Source organism: Sciurus carolinensis, chromosome 14, assembly GCF_902686445.1.
Source record: "Sciurus carolinensis chromosome 14, mSciCar1.2, whole genome shotgun sequence".
Taxonomy (NCBI): domain Eukaryota; kingdom Metazoa; phylum Chordata; class Mammalia; order Rodentia; family Sciuridae; genus Sciurus; species Sciurus carolinensis.
In genome coordinates, this window is record NC_062226.1 from 5,898,204 (window position 1) to 5,918,062 (window position 19,859).

General features: G+C 51.2%; 1 protein-coding gene and 1 non-coding gene across 20 annotated transcripts in view; both read left to right on the forward strand.

The window, feature by feature from the left end:
* Positions 1–19,859, forward strand: part of Fnbp1 (formin binding protein 1) — a 104,444-nt gene that overhangs the window by 39,124 nt on the left and 45,461 nt on the right. For all 19 annotated transcript variants that reach the window (XM_047525434.1, XM_047525417.1, XM_047525416.1 and 16 more), the window contains exons 2-5: positions 2,259–2,374; positions 10,991–11,047; positions 11,910–12,057; positions 19,509–19,571. In XM_047525434.1, the coding sequence (XP_047381390.1) occupies positions 2,259–2,374; positions 10,991–11,047; positions 11,910–12,057; positions 19,509–19,571 (384 nt within the window). The remainder of the gene's footprint in view (positions 1–2,258; positions 2,375–10,990; positions 11,048–11,909; positions 12,058–19,508; positions 19,572–19,859) is intronic.
* Trnaa-ggc (transfer RNA alanine (anticodon GGC)) lies at positions 2,569–2,642 on the forward strand. Its single transcript has one exon. It is a non-coding gene; the product is annotated as a tRNA-Ala (tRNA).

Consider the following 19,859-nt stretch of genomic DNA (forward strand, 5'->3'; position numbering starts at 1 on the left):
TTATTTTCAGTTAGAGAAGCATTTTAATAGGCAGAGACTTCCATGTGGTCAGGCGATGTCCCACCAGCTCCTCTGTGGGCCTAGGCCAGCGTCAGATGGAAGAAACCATTTCTTCTCAAAGGGTTTCTCAAGTTTGGGAGGCAGTGACTTTGCTTTTGCCTCCTGCCCTCTCCTCCCCCACCCAGTTACAGAAAATTTATTCATTTTACACTTGCATAGCTTTGAATGAAAAATAGAGCCCGGCAGCACAAAGGTGGACTTAAAGCTGATGCTCGATTTAGAAAGCAAGCAAAGCAAGCTAGCTGCATGTGTGCGCACCTGTGGCCACCAGCCTGTGACCACCAGCGCTGCCCTGGGGGCTGGGTGCATCTCAGTGGCTTCCCTAGCACATGTGAGGCCCGGGGTCCATCCCAGCACCACCACGAAGACAAAAGCAAGCAAACAAACAAAAAACCCTGTAATTTGTACTTCATAATTTGCAAAAGTTTGGTCCTACGTGAAGTGTCCTTGGAGAGGTTTGTGGTGCTAGATTCGTGGGTGTGTACCTACCTCCAAATGCATTCCGTCGTGTACATTAAATATGAACAGCCTTTTTTTCCTTTTTTGAGATGAGGCCTTACAGTATTGCCCAGGCTGATCTCAAACTCCTGGGCACAAATGGTCCTCCTGCCTTAGCCTCCTGAGTGCTAGGACCACTGACTATGTGCAGCTTTTTAATATCAATCATACCTCAATAAAGTGGCTGAAAGAAACCAAGCAGGGCCGGACACAGCGATGCACACCTGTGATCCCAGTGACTTGGGAAGCTGGGGCAGGAGGATCGCCAGTTCAAGGTCAGCCTCAGCAAATTAGCGAGGCCCCAGGCAACTTAGCGAGATCCTGTCTCAAATCAAAAATAAAAAGGGCTGGGGATGTGGCTCAGTGGCTAAGCACCCCAGATTCAATCCCCAGAAGAAAGAAAAAAGAAAAAACAAAGGAAGGAAGAAAAAACCAAGCTGAAGTAGGACAGTGAACGTGTTCCAGTAGGTTGAATGGATGTGATAGGGCGAGACAGCCGTGTTGATTTGATTCGACCCTTCCCCGTTTTGCATGACAGTCATGACTGATTTGTGACAAAGCGCTGAGACATTTGGTGGCCTGTCTCTGTGCCGTGTGTTGCTGGGGCCAGAACCCTCTCCTCTCTTACCTCTCCGGAAGCAGCAAACTTTCCATCTTGGCCTTGCTCAGAGCCCTTTCTTCCCTGTGATGTGCTAATGTGCTCTCTGGCTCTCTTCCACAGTCCTTTCTGGGCTCCTTCCTGGGCCAGGCCCTCTTTGCTAATTCTATGCAGGCTGCTTTCTCTCTGGCGGTCTGGTCCTTGGCTGTGACTTCAGATTCGCAGACCCCCTGGCCCTCTCCCTGAGCTCCAAGTGGAGCTGTTTCCCCTCTCTGGACATGCCAGTCCCTCCCTTGGCACGGCAAAACTACATTTAATTCCACCTTGAAACACAGCTCTTCCATATCTGGACCATTTATCTAGTAGCAGAAAACAAAGCAGAGAGTCACCCTGGAATCCTCCTCATGTCCCTCCCAGCTTCCTCACCCAGCCATTCACTGAGCTTATTGGATTCTGTTTGTTTAGTGTCTCCAAAATGCAACCCTGTGCACCTGCTTCCTCTGGTCTGGACGGAGAGGACAGTCTCTTGGTGATTCAAAATGTACCCGTGGTCATGCCACCCCTTGGAAGTCCTGCTCGGGCCTGCTGGAGGTTCTGAGCTCCTCACGTCTGCGTCGGAAGCCTTGGGTGACCTGGCCCTGGGTGGTCTCTAGTCTCTCCACCAGCACCACCTGTCCTCTTGCGCCTCAATCACCCTCACATCACTCCTACTTCCTTTCTCCAAACTCCATCAGCCTTTTGGAATGACAACCCAGAGGTGCCAATTACGGTGTTCACATACAGGCTGTCCCTGTGTGTCTCACCTGTCAGTTTGGGGCATCCGAGAGAGACGTTTCCCTTTGCACTGGGACACTTCGTTACATCCAAAAAGCATGTTTCTAAAACATGAATGAATCGGGCAGAGTTCAGTACTCCAGGCAATTTTCTAGCCAAATTTGGTAATGTTGATTTAAAACTGTCCAACCAAAGGCACCCAAGAATGATCATGGAAACTCTCGAGTGCTGCGTCCTGTGTAGCAAAGCATTATTAAGAGAATTGTCTATTGAAATTATGTTAATCACAGAGGAAGACTGAATTCTCTCTCTCTCCTCTTTTAAACAGGATCAGTTTGACAACTTAGAAAAACACACACAGTGGGGAATCGACATTCTTGAGAAATACATCAAGTTTGTAAAGGAAAGGACAGAGATTGAGCTCAGCTATGCTAAGCAACTCAGGTAAGTTGATATCAAAAAGGGTTATTTGGTAAACTGCAAATGCATGTCACAATAATTTATATCTGCACCTTGTACTATAAATATATAATCCTTTAAATATTTCTTCCTTTTATGTTATGTAATATTTCAGTAGGAGCAGTTTCTAATCCAGAAAAACAATTTTCGTAGAACAGTAAAAATAAACCAGGGTTGGGTGGGGGTATAGCTCAGTTGGTAGAGTGCTTGCCTGGCAAGCACAAGGCCCTGGGTTCGATCCCCAGTACCGGAAAATAAATAAATAAATAAACCATTGCTTTTAGGCTCAAGGTTGTGTGTGTGTGTGTGCACGCGTGTGCGTGCGCGCGCACACATGCATGCGTGCAGTCCTGAGGATGGAATCCAGGGCTTCAGGCATGCTAAGCAAGTGCTTTCTCCCTGAGCTAAACCCCAAGCCCTTAAATCTTTAATGATGAAATGATCCAAGAAATTGGTTTTCATATAAAATATTTAAAAATTGTTAGTAGAATTGATCTTGAACCTGAAGTGGCATGTAAAATCTCTAATGTGTGGTCAAATTGACTTATGCCTGTTGTTTTAAAGACTTGTTAAAGATGTAGATGGGGGTGCTGAAGCTCTAGATGGTTTTTGGTTCAGGAATAAGTAGTTTTCAGGCGAAGTGTATCTGCATCAGAGATGTGTCCCGGGTTGTAAAAGAACAGGTTCTCGTCGCTATGGCCCCTATTGTTCAAATAAGCATCTAAGTGATGCCCAGGGAATATTTTTTTTCTTTTTGCAATAATGGTTTTATTTAGTTGGGATATATATTCAGAAGTGGGAGTGCTGGATCATGAGGTAGCTATGTTTTTGATTTTTTGAGGAACCTCCACATCGTTCTCTGGACTTTCTGTTCATAGCCATTCTCCTTGTGGTTGTAGTTTGTGTTTCCCTGATAGTTAGTGATGTTGTGCACCTTTTTATACAGCTGTTGGCCACTTGTATGTCTTTGAAAAAATGTCTACTCGAGACATTTGCCCATTTTAAAATCAGGTTATTTGTATTTTTGCTGTTGAGTCATGTGAGTTCCTTTTATTTTTAGGATATTAATCTCTTATCAAATATATGGTTTACAGATATTTTTCTCCTGCTCCATAATTTGCTCTCGTATTTTATTTTTTGCTGTGCAGAGACTTTACAGTTTGATGAAGTCCTACTGGTTTATCTTTGCTTTTAGGGTCAGATCTGAAAAATCATTGCTCTGGCGGACTTTCTTCCAGGGGTCTTAGTTTCAGGTCTTATGTCTTTAATCCATTTTGAGTGGGTTTTTGCATATAGCATGTGAGGTATGGGTTGCTTCATTCTTCTGCGTGCGGATATCCAGTTTTTCCAGTATCATTTATTGATGAGACTATCCTTTTCCCATCGTGTGTTCTTGGAACCCTTCTCAAAGATCAGCTCACTGTGGATCTCTGGGTTTCTACAGAATGTTTTAATGGGTGGTAAGTGTTGTTTCCATCAAGTAACTAAAATGTAAGCTCCATGGGGCTCTGTCCCTGAGCCACATCCCCAGCCCTTTTATATTTTGAGACAGGTCTTGCTAAGTTGCCGAGGCTGTCTTTGAACATGTGATCTCCCACCTCAGCCTCCTGAGTCTCTGGGGTTTTAAGTGTGTGCCCCTTGCCCACCAGTCCCAGGATTTAGATAGCAACATTAGTCTTGTCACATCTCTCAGAGCCATAAAAATTCATGCTTTGGGGGAAGAAGTTGGTCAAAAAGTTTCTGAGTAACAGAACCGATGCCTTCAAGACTGTTACCAACCGCTACAGGAGCCTCGTGGTGGCAGGCGCCTCATGTGGCCAAGGGATCCTGCTGGGGGTCCTAGGCCTACTCACGTCCCGCTCTCCCAAGGGGCTTCCTGTTCATCACAGCCTCCTTTCCCATCCTCCCCACCTGCCTCCCACTTCACAGAAACAATGGAGGCAACTGGAGGAAGGCTTGGGCAGACTCCGCCGCCCCCACCTGCCAGCATCCGCACAGCCCTGGGGCCCAGGAGAGGGTGCGCCCGCTCTCTGCCTCTCTTGCCCAGTCTCTGCCCAGGTGTTTCCCTCTCCCCTGTCACCAATTCTCCGCTCCCTTCGGGATTTTCCCGTTAGTACACTTACATGCCACCTTGTCTTCCATCCTCAAGGAAAAGCAGAGCTCCTCTGCGCTCATTACCCCTCCAGCCACCACCCTTTCTCCGCTGCCCTTTGCAACGGGGCTCTCAGGCACACCGGTCGCCCCAAACCGAAGCCCCGGTCCTTTCTTCCTATGGCCTGTCCTCAACCTTCTCAACCGTTTGGCAGCTTTGACAGGGCAGTTGCTCCCGCCTTCTGGAGACATTCCCCCCTGTGCTGGAAGCTCCTCCTCAGGCCCCGTGCTGGGTCCTCTCCCCTCCTCTGCTCCCTTGGTGACCACAGCCGACTCTGGCTTCAGCCACCATCTTTGTGCAGTGACTCACAGATGTGTATCTCCAAGCCAGACCTCTCTGCTGAACCCCGAAGCAGCTGCTTAAAACCTCTGTTTGGATGTCCAAAAATATTTGCAAAGGGGCCTGTCTGAGAGCCCATGCTATCTGGGGACTTGCTATCTGCATTTCCACGGCCCAGTTTCCTCCAGTCCCTTAGGGCAGCTGCGCCCTTCCTGGCCGGGACAGAACCCCTGAAGCTACTTCCCAGGAGCTCTGGCAACATGCTCCAGATCTACCCAGGATCTGATCTACCCAGGATCTGACGCTTCTCACCTCCACTGCGGCCCTGGGCCAGGTCACCATCAGCCCCTGCCTGGGTTACTAGGAGTCTCCTACTGGGCCCCTCACTGGGCCCCATCTCCTGCTGGCTGCCTGTTTTCTACAGAGCAGCCAGATCGCAGTTTCCCTCTGTTCAGAATTTCAGCAAGCTTCGAGTGCCATGGAGTCACGTCCTCTGGGCAGCTCCAAAGTCCTCACAGGAACCACCCTGCACACCTGCGTGGCGCGGCCTGCAGCCCTCCATCGGTCAGCCCTCCCGCTTCCTGAGCTGCTCTTGCCCCAGGGCTGCTGCGCCGACCCACCCTTCCTACAGGCGTCACCTGAGCGTTCTTCCCCAGGTCGCTGTGGCCCGCTCCCTCACCTCCTTCCAGCCTCTCTCCACAGGCCACTGCGCTGAGGCCCACCTCACCCCTCGGCCCCCACGCCCTGCTTTACCCTTCCCTTTTCCATACCTTTGGCTGCGTTCTAACATCCCATGCATTTTTCTTTATTTTTTCCTCATACCTGTGTTTTACTTCTATATTTTTTTATGTGCTGCTGAGGATGGACCCCGAGCGCTCCACCCCTGAGCCCCAGCCCCAGCTCGCTCTTTATTTTTTTTAAGTTGACAAAGGTCATACGTGCATCTGGCGTGCACCGTGAAGTTCCTGTTCCTGAGCAATGTCAAAGGTCAAACCAAGCTCAGACATACATCACCTCGCTCCTGTGTGGGGGTTAGAGCACTTCAAATCCACTCTCAGCAATTTCCAGTCGACCCTCCATTGTCACTAACTGTGGTCACGTGTTCTGACCCTGACCGTTTGGCTCACACCTCCCAGGGTGCCGCAGTCACCTGGTGCTGGCTGGCTCCTGCTTGCCTCCTGCCTGGAGCAAGCCCGCCACAGCAGGACCCTTGGAGCAGCGATGCCGCCCCGTGTGGCACCGCACCTGGTGCCCAGTGGGTGCACGTTCACGCCGAGGGGCGTCTGCAGGGCCCAGGGTGGGGATGCCCGCTGACATCGCTTCGTGGGGAATTCCCTGTGTGCCAGGCCCAAGAGCCGATGGGCTCCGACCACTGATGAGGCACCGCAGCGCCAGTCCCTGGGGACGCTCAGGAACAGGAAGTGCCGAGCCGGGGAGTCAGCGTCACAGAATTAAGTGTAGCTGGGTGTGGTGGCCCACGCCTGTAATTCCAGTGACTCTCGAGCCTGAGGCAGGAGAAGCACCAGTTCAAAGCCAGCCTCAGCCACTTAGTGAGGCCCTGAGCGCCTCAGCGAGACCCTCTCTCTAAATAAAATTAATAAGTGGCCAAGGATGTGGCTCAGTGGTTAAGCACCCCTGGGTTCAATCCCAGGGCAGAGGGGATTAAATGTCAAGATTTGTCACTGCAAGTGGGTAAAACCAGTGGTGCGATGGAGGACGATGGGCCGGTGGTACTCAGAGGAGCCACTGCTTCAGAACCGAAGGCCTGAAGGGAGCCAGGCACACGTGGTGCAGGGCGCTCCTCCAGTGGAGGGTGAGCTGGCACCAAGGCCCCTGAGGTGGGGACAAGTTCAAGGAACAGAGGCCGCCGGTCCCGCTGGAGTTTGACAAATACTTCCTTAAAATATCAATATATCAAAAAAGTGAACATGACCTTTGTGGAGGTGACTTCTATCATCTTTTTTCTGCATTAGAGGGAGAAAATGTCAACTTATTTATTTATGTGTTTTTTGTTTTGCTTTGTTCTTATTTTTCTGAAGTCCAGGGATGCTATACCATGGAGCTACAGCTCCAACCCTTTAATTTTATTTTGAAACAGGGTCCTAATATAATTTTGTTTTCCTTTCACGAGTGTCTTGTTACATTGCCCAGGCTAGTCTCAAATCTCTAGGCTCAAGGAATCCTCCTGCCTCAGGCTCTCCAGTCTCTCTCTCTCTCTCTCTCTCCATATGTATATGTATATATTTATATTTGGGGGGGTGTTACTGGAATTTACCCCAAGGGTGTTCTAGCACTGAGTTCCATCCCCAGTCCTCCAGTCTCTTTTTTTTTTTTTTTTTTTTTAATTCTTCTTTTGAGATAAGGTTTTATTAAGTTGCCCAGGCTGGCCTCCAACTTATGATCCTCCTGCCTCAGCCTCCAGAGTTACTGGGACTAAAAGCATATGCCACTGTACACTCTTTAAAGCCCTTCTAGTGAGGTCCTAAACAGGATTAAAGACCCATCGTGGTGATGTTCCATTAAGACCATTCCATTTTCATGAATGAGTATCACTTTTGACAGTGTTTGCATTACATAGCATTCAGACATTTCTTAAAAGCACTAATGAATAATTTGCTATCTAAATGCCAGCAGAAGCCTAAAAGCTACAGAGATCTAGAAATGAACTTTGGATCCAAGAATATTTCTCCCAAGGACTGCTACCAAAAACAAAATCCATCTTATTTGTAGTATTTTGAAAAACAAGTAGGCAAATAAACTCCCAAAATCATCTTCGAATTTATAGGGTCTGAGAAGCCTGAAGTGTTTTTATACCCGGTTGCTCTCCAGGTAGACTAATTAAAAGGGAAGAGGAAAATATACATTCTTCCACGAGAGACTGGATTTAGACCTGGTTGATTCCAAAAACCACAGGGTTCTTTTTAAAACGAGATCCTTGGGCTCCATTCCAGACCCTCTGAGCCGAAGGCCCGGGTGGGGCCCAGGAATGTTTCAGTTGTTTTTTTCCCCTTTCTTTTATTTTCTTTAAAAAGCTCACCATAAAATTTCTGGATAAAGATGGCAAAAGAAAATTCAGTCAGAAGATAGTGCTGTCCCAACAACAGGTGAGAGGGGAAAGCCGGGAAGAGTCCCAGCAGCAAAAACACCTGAGGGGCCCTCCACATCCTCGGCCCACAGTAGGCAGGGTGACAGGGAGAGGGACAGGAGGTGCCGGGCCCGAGGGGACCCCACCCACCCTCGCAGCCACGGAAGGGAAGAGCCCCCAGGTCCCGAGTCAGTTCAGACAGAAGCAGACTGAGGGCCACACTCAGGGAACGGTGGCGGGCAGACTCCAGGGCAGATGCCGTGCCACCCTCTGGTCGGCTCTGCGCTCCTGCCTGAAGCTGAACGTGCCGGCATCACCCCAAACTGGGACACGGCAGGCCCAGGACAGGACCCTCATCTGCCGGCGTCACCCCAGGCCCAGGACAGGACCCTCGCCTGCCGGCGTCACCACAGAGGACCACCTAGGGAGCTCGGAGGCGCCGCCAGGCTGCTGCACACGCCCTCCCGGACGCCTGTCCCCAGCTTTCAGCAAGCAGGACGTACAGCTCTGAGCCAAGGGGGACTCGGGGAAAGAGCGGCAGGGCCGGGGCAGGGAGGAAGGCTGCCGCCCTGCGAGCCGCGTCTCACCGAAACCCCTCAGCAGCCTGAGGACGCGGGGCCCAGCCTGCGTCTTACAGGACAGGTGGCGCCCGGGCCTCTGCCCCGTGCCTGCTGCTCGGACGTCCCCGGCCTCGGCCTCTGTAGTCCCAGCTCGGCTACTGCACCACACTGCCGTCCGCGTTCGGCTTGACAAGGTGACTCGTGACTTGCTCAGAACACAGGAGAACAGGAAGGAAAGAGGAGCGGAGGCGGGAAAAGCAGCCGGGAAGAAAGCAAGCTGAGCCTCGGGAGTGGACAGTGACGACGCACAGACACCCAGCAGGGCCCCGGGACCACAGGGCGGCCGGCGGGTGGAAGGGAGGTCAAAGGGGACGAGGACCAGAGCATCCCACTTTAGAGCTCACAGGTAAAGCAGGCGACCCCAAATCAAATGAGGGAGCGGCTCGCGGTGACCGTGGTGTGAACACAAGGGACAGAATCAGGAACAAGAGACCCGGAGGAGGGGCCGCGTGAGGAGAGCGCCGCTCAGCTCTCAGCAACAGCAGGACAGGAAAGCAGTCGGCCGTGACCAAGAAAGTCCCCGAAGCCAGCATGAATGGCAGGCACCGAGCCTGGGCGCGGGACGCGAGTGACCCTCCGCCCAGCAAGACTTCTGCGTGTTCACTCTGCCGCCGCGAAGGCGCCTACGAAGGAGAAGATCTGACTGGTCCCAGGCTCTCCACCAAAAGGCGAGGAAGCAACTATGCTGGAGAGAAAAGGGACGAGCCGGCAACATCCACGGGCCTGATCAACAAGGCCCTGGGCAGGGGACGCCTTCCCCACGCCAAGGAACGGCGGGGAAGCTGTGGCCCAGGGGTCGAGCACCACCCAGCAGCGTAGACGGAAGACAGACGGACTCAGAACCAAACCACACAACTCAATCACTGGAGGAAGCAAAACGCGGAGAGGTTATTATCTCCAGCAGCGAGTCAGTTGAGTCTGTGTAAAAAGTTACAATATGGAACAAAAAAAATTTTCCCTTTTTTGGTGCTGGGAATTGAACCCAGGGGCACTTAACCACTGAGCCACAACCCCAGCTCTTTTTATTTTTTATTTAGAGACAGGGTCTCGCTAAGTTGCTTAGGTCTTGATAAGTGGCTGAGGCTAGACTTGAACTTGCAAACCTGCCTCGGTCTCCCGAGTCCCTGGGATTACGGGCGGATGCCACTGCGCCCCACTCTGGAATTAAAAAAAAAAAAAAAAAACAAAACAGTAATAACATCAAATGAATTTTTATAACCTTTTTGTTAAATCTTAGGAATTCATATTCGAAACTTAGCAAATTCTTCAGCTTCACTTTAACATCTTTTATATTATTAGAAGATATTTAAATTTAATACTATACACACACACACACACACACACACACCCTACATACATATATATATGAAATATTTTAGAAAATGATTCCTACCTGTTTTCCATTTGTATATGATGAGCTCCAGTAGAATAACAAGCCAGGATCTGAATGGTTCATTTAAAAGAAAGTATGAACTGGGCGTACTGGTGCACACCTGTGATTCCAGGGACTCCAGAGGTTGAAGCAGAAGTATCATAAATTTAAGGTCAGCCTCAACAAGACCCTGTCTCAAATTACAAAAGAGCTAGGGATGTAGATCAGAGTCAAAGCACCCTTGGGTTCGATCCCCGTATATATAAATAAATAACTAATAAGAAAGTGTAACCTGGGCCTGGTGGTGCACACTTACCTTCCCAATGACTCAGGAAGCTGAGGAGGCAGGAGGATCACAAGTCTGAGGCCATCCAGCACAACTTAGTGAAAACCTTTCTCAAAATAAAAAGGGCTGGAGATGTAGCTCAGTGACAGAGTGACCCTGGGTTCCATCCCTAGTATCAAAAAAAAAAAAAAAAGAAAGAAAAATTTTCCATACTGCAATTTTACAGGGACTCAATTCACTTCATATATAAAACGTACTGGGATCAAAATGGTAGATTTGTTATCACTTTTTTTAGGCAAATCTGTAGGTTTGGGGAAATTGGAAAAATAAACGTGTGTGAAATCATAAATGTACCTACTATGAAAGAGGAACGGCCATGGGAGTGAAGCAGGAGGCCAAGAAGCCGCAGGTGTGACCTGGGGGGAGGCCACGTGGGCCTGCATCGGCCTCCTGTGGCCCCTGCCCCCTGTCCCTGAGCCCAGCAGCGGGACCCAGAGTGAATGGCTTTACTCCAGCTGCAAATGCAGACCCCTGCACCCCGGGTGAGGCCCACGCTCTCAGGTTACACAGGCAGGTAGGTGGGCACCGCCCAGGTAGGTGGCCCCGGGTGACCTCCTGCTCTCACCTGCCGCACCTCAGCAGCAGCCTCACCGCTCAGGTTGGAAGGATGGGGGTACGGCAGGTCTCATCTGCGCCCCCTGTGATTGTTTTATTCAGACGAGTAAAGAAAAGCACTCATGTCACATGTCATTCCGATTTCCCCGTTACCTTTCTGAATAAGGTGATGTGTCTGCATTTTTATTCTAGGAATCTTTCGAAGAAATACCAACCTAAGAAGAACTCGAAGGAGGAGGAAGAATACAAGTATGTCCGCTGTAATTGTTGGCAACATTTGTCCACCACCCAGGGAACGAGAGAGCCCAAGAGATCCTTGCCCATAAAACCAGGCCCACCCTGCCTTCCTGTTTGTGTCCGTTTTTAAATTGGGGAGAAGAACAATATTATCTAATTAACTTTTTATACCGAGCCACCAGACCTAGATTGCCCAGACTGCTTCAATTCAAGCACTCAGGAAAAGTTTGAGCGTGTAAGGGAGCCCGTGCAGGAAGCATGGGGTACATACCTCCAGGAGTTTGGGTTGGGCTTGTAACATCAGGAGTCAGCACACTAGTCACGCATCCAAGAAATATGTCCATTTCAGTCAGCGATGAGGGCCCCCCAGTACTAGGGACTGAGCCCCAGGGTGCTTACACTGAGCTACATCCTCAGCATTTTGTATTTTGAGGCAGAGTCTTGCTAGGTGGCTCAGGGCCTGAGTGAGTTGCTGAGGCTGGCCTTGAACTTGTGATCCTCTGCCTCTGCCTCCCAAGTGGCCAGGCTCAGAGATGTGCTCAGTGAAGCCGTCTTAACATGGACAGACTGGGTATTGTCTCCACCTGAGTAGCCACTGTATCGGCACAGGTGGCTCGGGCGTGCGTGTTGGGGATCGGATCTAAGTATTAGCAAAGCCAGCTTCTGCATCACCTAGGACGATCCGGTTTCACAGAATGAAGTGTCTGGTGGTAATTAATCCTGAGCGGTTTTGATGGGAACACTCCATGTGTAATAAATCATCGCGGTCCTCCGGGAGGTCGCCGGGAATTAACCTGTTAATTAACATCTCCCCTGCGTAAGGCGGCGTGAGGCGGTGCGGCCTGGTGTGAGGGAGCCGATGCTCTGTCCCTAGGTACACGTCATGCAGAGCCTTCCTCTCCACCCTGAACGAGATGAACGACTACGCCGGACAGCACGAGGTCATCTCCGAGAACATGACCGCGCAGATCACGGTGGACCTGGCCCGCTACGTGCAGGAGCTGAAGCAGGAGAGGAAATCGGTAACGCACCTTTTGTCCATCTCCCCCTGAAAGACGAGGCCGAGACAGGGGAATGTCCCTAGAGGATTTCAAGAGATAGACACCTGAGGCGGCCGGTGTGAGCCTGACCCCTCTGAGAATCCTTGGAGCAGCATGTTCCTAAAAACTGTCTCTAGGTCTGTCACGTACATTTCAAGGGTCCCTCAGACACTGTGAGACTCTCCCACTGGCAGAGGGTATGAGTCACTCTGAGAATTTAAATATATTTGAATATATCTGACATTAAGATGGGGAGTGATGTTATATGAAATAAATGGTATTTAACAAGTGCTTAAAAAGAAAAAAAACATGATTTAAAGAGAAAACAAACAAGCAACAAAAATGCTTATAGGGCTGGGCGCAGTGGCCACACCTGTGATCCCAACAGCTCCAGAGGCTGAGGCAGGAGGATCACAAGTTCAAAGCCAGCCTCAGCAACTTAGTGAGGCCCCGAGCAACTTAATGAGACCCTGTCTCAAATTAAAAAATAAAAAGGGCTGGAGATGTGGCTCAGTGGTCAAGTCCCCCAGGGTTCAATCCCTGGTACCCCCCAAAATTAAAAAAAGGCTTCCAAGGAGGTCGAAAGCCAGCTAGCGGTCCTCTGCGTCCATTCTGCTTTCCCTCAGGTACTGACACTGTTCCTCTTGCCGCCCTGACAGTCTTGTAGATTTTATGTGCACTCAAGGACATTCATGCCTTCCGAGCTGCTTTTCTGGTGTGGTGCTGAGGAGGAAGCCAGACCTCAGGCGTGCAGCCCCGCCCGCCCAGAGTCATTGTTAAGCTGTGGTCCAGGTCATTGCACTTTAAGTGCCCGTGGAGCGTGTGATGGCTTCTTCTTAGTAATGAAGTCCCGAGGTGGGCCAGTGGAGGTGGGCCAGTCGTATACTTTTTAATGTAAATCTGAGACCCAGGAGTTCTTTGAGTGCCTTGGAGACCCATGAACCAACAAGGCAGATCTGGTTCCTGCTGGAATGGAGGATTCACTAAATACTGATGACGAAAATATTGTTTAATTGTCATTACGATAATTGCTAAAAAGAGAGGATTCGGGTGCGGAGGTAGCATATAGTGGAAATACCTGATCTGCTCACGCCTGGGCGTCTGGGGAGCGCGACAGTGAAGACCTTAAGGGGAGACAGGAGGGCGAGTAGGAGTTGCCTGGACCAGATTTCCATAGGGAACAGCCAGTGCAAAGGCCCTGGGACATCTGAGTTCAGTTCTTCCTAGATTGGATACGTTTGGGGAGAGATCCATCCTTTAAAATTAACCTCTTGGTCTAAAAAAAGAAAAAAGGCTGATCCAGAGAATCCGTCCTTCCTCCTGTCTGGGCGGTGTCTCTGGGCGGTGTCTCCCAAGGGCGGCAACGTGCCCCGCCCCGGTGTGGAGACGTATTGGTTGACTGATGGCAGCTGGGGTGGGGCTGCTGCCCCTGGGCCCGGAGGCCAGGGAAGCTGCTGGACGCCCTGAGTGCACGGGACAGCCCCTCACCGTGGACCTCCCGGCACCAAGCCTCCACGGGCCCAGGCAGAGGCCCCGCAGCGGGCCTCCAGGCGTGCCCACCGCTGCTAGCCCGCTCACTGAAGAAGCTGTTTATTTTAGGAGGCGGAGCGGAAGCAGGGAGGCAGAACGCCACGGTTCAGAGTGAGGCCCAAATAACTCACATAATGATAAAATAAATACAATAAATCTGAGCACGGTATCAAGCTGGCTTCCCTGGTTCCTGAACTTCCGCTGACCTTGAGAAGGTTTCTATCTCCTTCCTGTTTGTTACCGTGATCAATGCTGCCTCTCTGGACTGACCTTCCTCCACCCCTATAGCCCAGCTTTTCAGCCAACTCCCTAAACAAAACCCAGGCACTAGGCTTAGGAGGAAATTCTAGGTCCGACCCTGAGTGAGTCATGGGGGAGCCCAGCACACCCTGAATTCCCCTGGTCTGACTGCATCAGGCCCAGTGTGCTTCTGCCCCAGGGCCTTTGCACAGCACTTCTGTCCTTGGAAAGCTTTCCCCACATATTTGCAGAGCTGGCTCCTGACTTCTTCCTCAGGAGTGTCACCTCCTCATCGAGGTCTTTCCTGCCCATCTTACTCAGAATCGTAAAATCCCTCTGCCCTCCCCATGCCTGCTGCCTCCTCAGACCTCCCAACCTCCCGGCTTCTCTCTTCCCATAGTTTTGGTGCTGGGGGTTACACCCAGCTCGGCGCAAGCCCTGCTCCCAGGACCTGCGGTTTCTGTGTTCCCTGCTTGCCGATCTGGGCTGTGAACTCCATGAGGCAGGGGTTTTCTTGTCCACCCTTGTGTTCAGAGTACCCAGACCAGTGCCTGGCGTGACTCTGGAGTGAAAGAAGTCATGGAGAAGTTAGAGGAGCAGTCTTGGGCTGCGGCCCAGTGGGAGAGCGCTTGCCCAGCACACCTGAGGTCCTGGGTTCCATCCCCAGCACCAGAAAAAAAGGCAGTCTTAGTATCCACTTAGTGCTCAGTTGCATGCTGTTTACTAGTTGAGGACCCTTGTGTTTCTTTGCCATGTTCTGATTGAGTTGCCTCATCTTATTTACATACTGTCAATTGTTTGTTCATTTTTTAAAATCAGAAATTATAGGACTAGCCAGGTAATCCCAGTGACTTGGGAGACTGAGGCAGGAGGATTGTAAATTGGAGACCAGCCTCAGCGACTTAGTGAGGCCCTAAGCAACTTAGTGAGCTCCTGTCTCAAAATAAAAAATAAAAAGGGCTGCCCTGGCTCAGTGGTTAAGTGCCCCTGGGTTCAGCTTCCAGTACTGCAATAAATGAACAGGCAGATAAATAAGCCCCTTACCACACCCTCCCCTAGTGCCCTCTTGCTGTTTTTCCCACCATACCACCTGACCTGCTGTTTCTCAGGGACAGGGACTTGGTGGTGTTCACACCGCCTTCCTCTTGCCTGGGGCAGCGTGGTGCATGCTGGTGTTCTGTTCCCTGTGTGGTGGGCGAGGGATGAGGCTAGACTCCAAGAGCTGGAGCCCAGTGAGGGCTGTGATCTGCAAGCTTCACCCTGCACCCTCTGCTCCATCTGAACACCTGGGTGGAGATTCTCCTTGGTTTGGTTTGGAAGTGACAGCTTTATAGCCTGGGGAGGAGTTAGGTGAGGAACCTAGTTGGAAGCTTCATGTCGATTTTTTTTTTTTTTTTAATATTCAGGTTTCGCCCAGGGCTGCTCTACTGCTGAGCTACATCCTCAGTCCTTTTTATTTTTTAATTTGAGACACAGTCTCACTAAGTTGTTGAGGCTGGCCTCCAACTTGGGATCCTCGGGCCTCAGCCTCCCAAATCACTGGGATTGCAGGCATGCCTGGCTGGTTGAAGATTTAAACTAGGTGGATTTAAGCAGGACTGACCCGGGGTGTTGCCCCACGTGGTCCACATAGACACCTCCTGCACCACCTAGATTTAAAGCTAGCTGAATGCTGTCGATCCCAAGTCAGGCTCCGGAGCCGCCCCGTGTTGGGACCCGCTGTGAGTTTGGAGGAAGTGGACGTATTTCTAGGCGCTCCCTCCTTCTTCGCTCTTTTAGTCTTCGTGTTCCCGTTTCCATCCGTAGAATCTGAGCCGTGTTTAAAATTCCAGATGGTCGACTGCCCTCACTTGGGTGTTCGTTCTTTTATTTCTTTCCACTTATTTTTTAAATGGCTGTTCTCCCACGGGCGCTGTGGTTTCAACCGTCGGTGGCCTCACGTCTCTCCTCGGAAACGCAGCGGGATGAGCCGGGTCACCCCGGCTGCCAGCGACCCGCCCCTTCCCCTTCCCCGCGCGCGCGGCCTCGCTGGGTTTCCGCAGGCCGGCCTCCCTGTCCGCCTCCCTCCCTCTCTCTTTTCTGTTTCTTATCTCAGCGACCCCGGGCCCCTGGGAAGTTTTTAAAACGCATCTGGAAAGGTGGCTGCGTCTGTGGACACGATCGATCGTCTGGCTAAAGTTACAGTGAAAATCAGTCCCCGAGCTGTCGCCCCATGCCGTCAGGCACTTTTCAAAGTCTCCTGTAATGTCTCGGAAGAAATGGAAGCCGAGGGGCGTGCGCCCTGGGTCCCCAGATGGCATTTCCTGTCTCTTCCCTGGTGGGAGGTGGAGCTCTGGTGACTTCATTCCCCGGCTCCAAAAGCACTTATTATCTTGTCCCCAGGACAATCGCCCTTTCTGTGGAGCGGAGGCCCCCTCAGACACAGCTTGCCCACTGTCCAGAGCGCAGCCTCTGCCATTGTTTGTTGGTAAACAGCAGATACATCTGGCAAGCGGCATCTTTGTTCCACTCGGTGACTGTTAAACTCGCTCTTCCCTCAAGGAGGCCCAAGGGGCTGGTGGCAGATGACTCTTACTGTTAGGAGGCCTGTTAGGGCTCTGCTCTGAGGAACCCGTGGCCTGAGGGACCACACTACGCAGGAAGGCCTGTGGGTTTTGGTTTTTTTGTTGTTGTTTCATTTTGTTTTCTGGTGTTTTTGTTGCTATTGGTTTTGGGTTTTTTTTTTTTTTTTTTTTTTTTTTTGCAATATTTTTGAGTCTCAAAATTTAAAAATCTAACCTGGCGGGTGGTGCTCACCTGTACTCTCAGCAACTCAGGAGGCTGAGGCAGGAGGATCTTGAGTTCAAAGCCAGCCTCAGCAGCAGTGAGGTGCTAAGCAACTCAGTGAAACCCTGTCTCTAAATAAAAAATACACAATAGGGCTGGGATGTGGCTCAGTGGTTGAATGCCCCTGAGTTCAATCCCTGGTATTCATCCCCTCAAATAAAAAAGAAGAAATCTAAAAAGGGCTGGTGGTGTGGTTAAGTGGCCCTGGGTTCAGTCCCTGGTCCCACAAGTTGCCGTGGAGATAAACCAGGTCTCTGAAGCTCTCAGGCTTTCCCGTGCTCTTTGCACCTGTCTCTGAGTCTCAAATTAAACCTTTTGGGAAAGATGGTTCCCCTTCAGTAAGCTGCAGAACCCTGTGGTCCTGCTTGGAAAGTGGGAACAGTTTGTTACTGAAACCTTGGTCCTTGTCCCCAATGCCAGTCCAATAACAAGGACACAGTTTTGAGAGAAAGGAAAAAGAAGGTTTACTGCTTTGCTAGCTCAGGAGAAGCGGGACTCCTGTCTCGGAGGCTGTGATTCTGCCCATCGAGGGGAGCAGGGGACTTTTAAAGAGGTCATTCAAAGGCTGCCTTCCGGCTCTCCGCTGGAGTGTGGTTCACTTGTTGATTTGGGAAATGGTCATCTCTGAGGTCTTCAGGGGCCATCCCCACAGTCTGGATGACTTGGTTCCTGTGGTGGGTGTGTCCTCGAGGACAGGTGACGGCCTAGGATGGGGAAGAAAGGCAAACCTGTTTCCCCTGAGATTAGGAAGGGGACGAGATCAGGGAGGAGCAGAGAGAGAGGAAGAGGAAGAAATGTCCTTATTAAAAATAAGCCACAGTGGCAGAGCGGCAAGGGCTGTATTCAAAGCATAAAGTGGGCCGCGGTTACAAGTTCTCTTGACAGGGAGAGAAGGCCACCAGGCCAGGACAGGAAGGTGCCTTCCTCAAAGGGCAGACTTGAACCCAGGTGACTTTCGAGGGACCCTTTTATCCCTGCTGGCGATTGTCCCCAGCCTGCTCCTCTGTTGGCCCTTCTCCCCCACCCCCAGGACTTCCTTCCTCCCTCCTTCCTCCACTCCCTCCTCCCTCCTCCCTACCTCCTTCCTCCTTCCCTCTTTTTTAAATCCATACTTGCTGCTTTCAGGAAACCTGCTTGTGTGCTTCCACCAGGCCCAGTGTGACCCTCACCTGGCCCTGGGCTGTGCCTCTTAACCCTTCCACAGCCTTTTCCCTGCTTGGTTTTATTCCGGGCTTTAGACGCCCTTGTTTTTCTGTCTCATCCCTGGGTCCATTGTGAGAGTTGAATAATGAAGCCCCAAGGGGCTCCGCCTGGGTTCGCAGAGACCAAAATGTTGCTGGGTGGATAAAGCATTGCCCAGGGACACTCGGACAGTGAAACTAAGCATCCCCTTAGAAAGCAGCACTGTTCTCCATAACCCCCAGCCTGCCTCCCGCCGGCCTCCCCCGTCCCCGTCCACTGTGGCTCAGGTGTGACTGGGGAAGGCTCAGAGCTCTGCGGATGTTCTCGGGGGACCTCTTGGCTCTGCCATTCCTTCACCTGCCCTCCCCTCTGCGCACCTGCACCTAGGATCCTTGGCCCTGACCCTGCCTACCTCAGATGCCCACGTCCATGGTGTTCAGACTGTCCGTGCCGGAGTCTCGCAGAAGTACCGCCCTTAGCCAAGACTAGAACTGTGCTTCTGGCCCTCCCTGCGCAGACCTGCTTCTTGGTCTTCCTTCTCCCTCTAAACCCCAGACCAACCACCTGGGCATCTCGTATCACACGCCTGGTCCTATGCCCCAGGAAATCCTGGTGGGTTGGCCGATCAATAGACATCAAGAGGTCTGGGGCTGGGGCTCCGTGGCAGAGGCTTGCCTAGCACGCGTGAGTCACTGGGTTCCATCCTCGGCACCACATAGAAATAAATAAAATAAAGGCCTATCGACATCTCAAAAAATAAATTAAGAAAAAAAAGACATCCAGGGTGCCAAGGGTGTGCCCGTGGCAGAGCCTGGTTGGGCATTCGCAAGGTCCGGCGTTCACCCTATACTGCGCACTGGCCATCCCTCAGCCAGTCTGAGCGAGGAACCCCTCCATCCACGTGGAGCTTTTACACTTTGTGGTGGCCGTCACAGGAGCCCAAACTGGGAACAAACAATGTCCCTCACCCAATGGACAGATAAACGAAGTGTGGCATGGCCACACGACCGTATGCGGATACCTGTGACCACATGGATGAGCCCTAAAAACGTCCGGCTGAGCGATCATTGGGGGATGCTGGGAACATCTGCCCATCACAAAAGTTCCCATAACTGTGACCTGTTCATAGAAAGTACCCACAGCTGGCAGATTCGTGGACAGGATCTATAACGGCACTTTTCTGGGATCGGGGACATTGGGGGATTAGTGGGGTCAGCTAAGAGGTGGGGTTTTCTTTTGGGGTGATGGAAATGTTCTAAAGGTAAGTGTGGTGTTCCCAGACAATGTAAGTAGCCAGTCGAGGTCGTGTGAATGATACCTGGGAGACGGCCATCTCCATGACACCCCTGACCTCAGGCGGGTCTGTCCCCCCTCCACGCGGCTGGACCTCAAGTGTGAAGGGAACTCAGCGGCTCTTCTCCCTCCCACTTCCCGTCTCTGCCTCTGGAGTGCACTGCTAGATGTTTCACTGTTTATTTGTTTTGGGGTCCAGAGATTGCACCCCAGGCTTCACCTGGGCTGGGCAAGTGCCCTACCACTGAGCTATGGCCCAGCCCAGATGTGTGGCATATACATATTATTCACGTGCATGAAAATGTTTTCTCCGTGTTCATGTGAGAACAGGGGCACTGATCAGTGTGTTTTCCCCTTTCCAGAACTTTCACGATGGACGGAAAGCTCAGCAGCACATAGAGACTTGCTGGAAGCAACTCGAATCCGTAAGTGGAAAGCCAACAGCTAAAGCAATGTATTTTTTTTTTTTTTAGTTGTTTATTTAGCTTGTTTATTTTTATGTGGTGCTGAGTCCAACCGGCTCCCTCACCGTGCTAGGCAAGCGCTCCACCGCTGAGTCCCAGCCCAGCCCCCAAAGCAAGGTCTTCATGGATTTTTCTAATTCGAACTTAATTTAGGGCCAAACTGCTGGTGAGTAGAAAGATAAAAACACAGGGGACGCCGTCACGGGTCTTTCTCGGTGGAATTAACTTGGTGCTGGAGCCATGATCTTG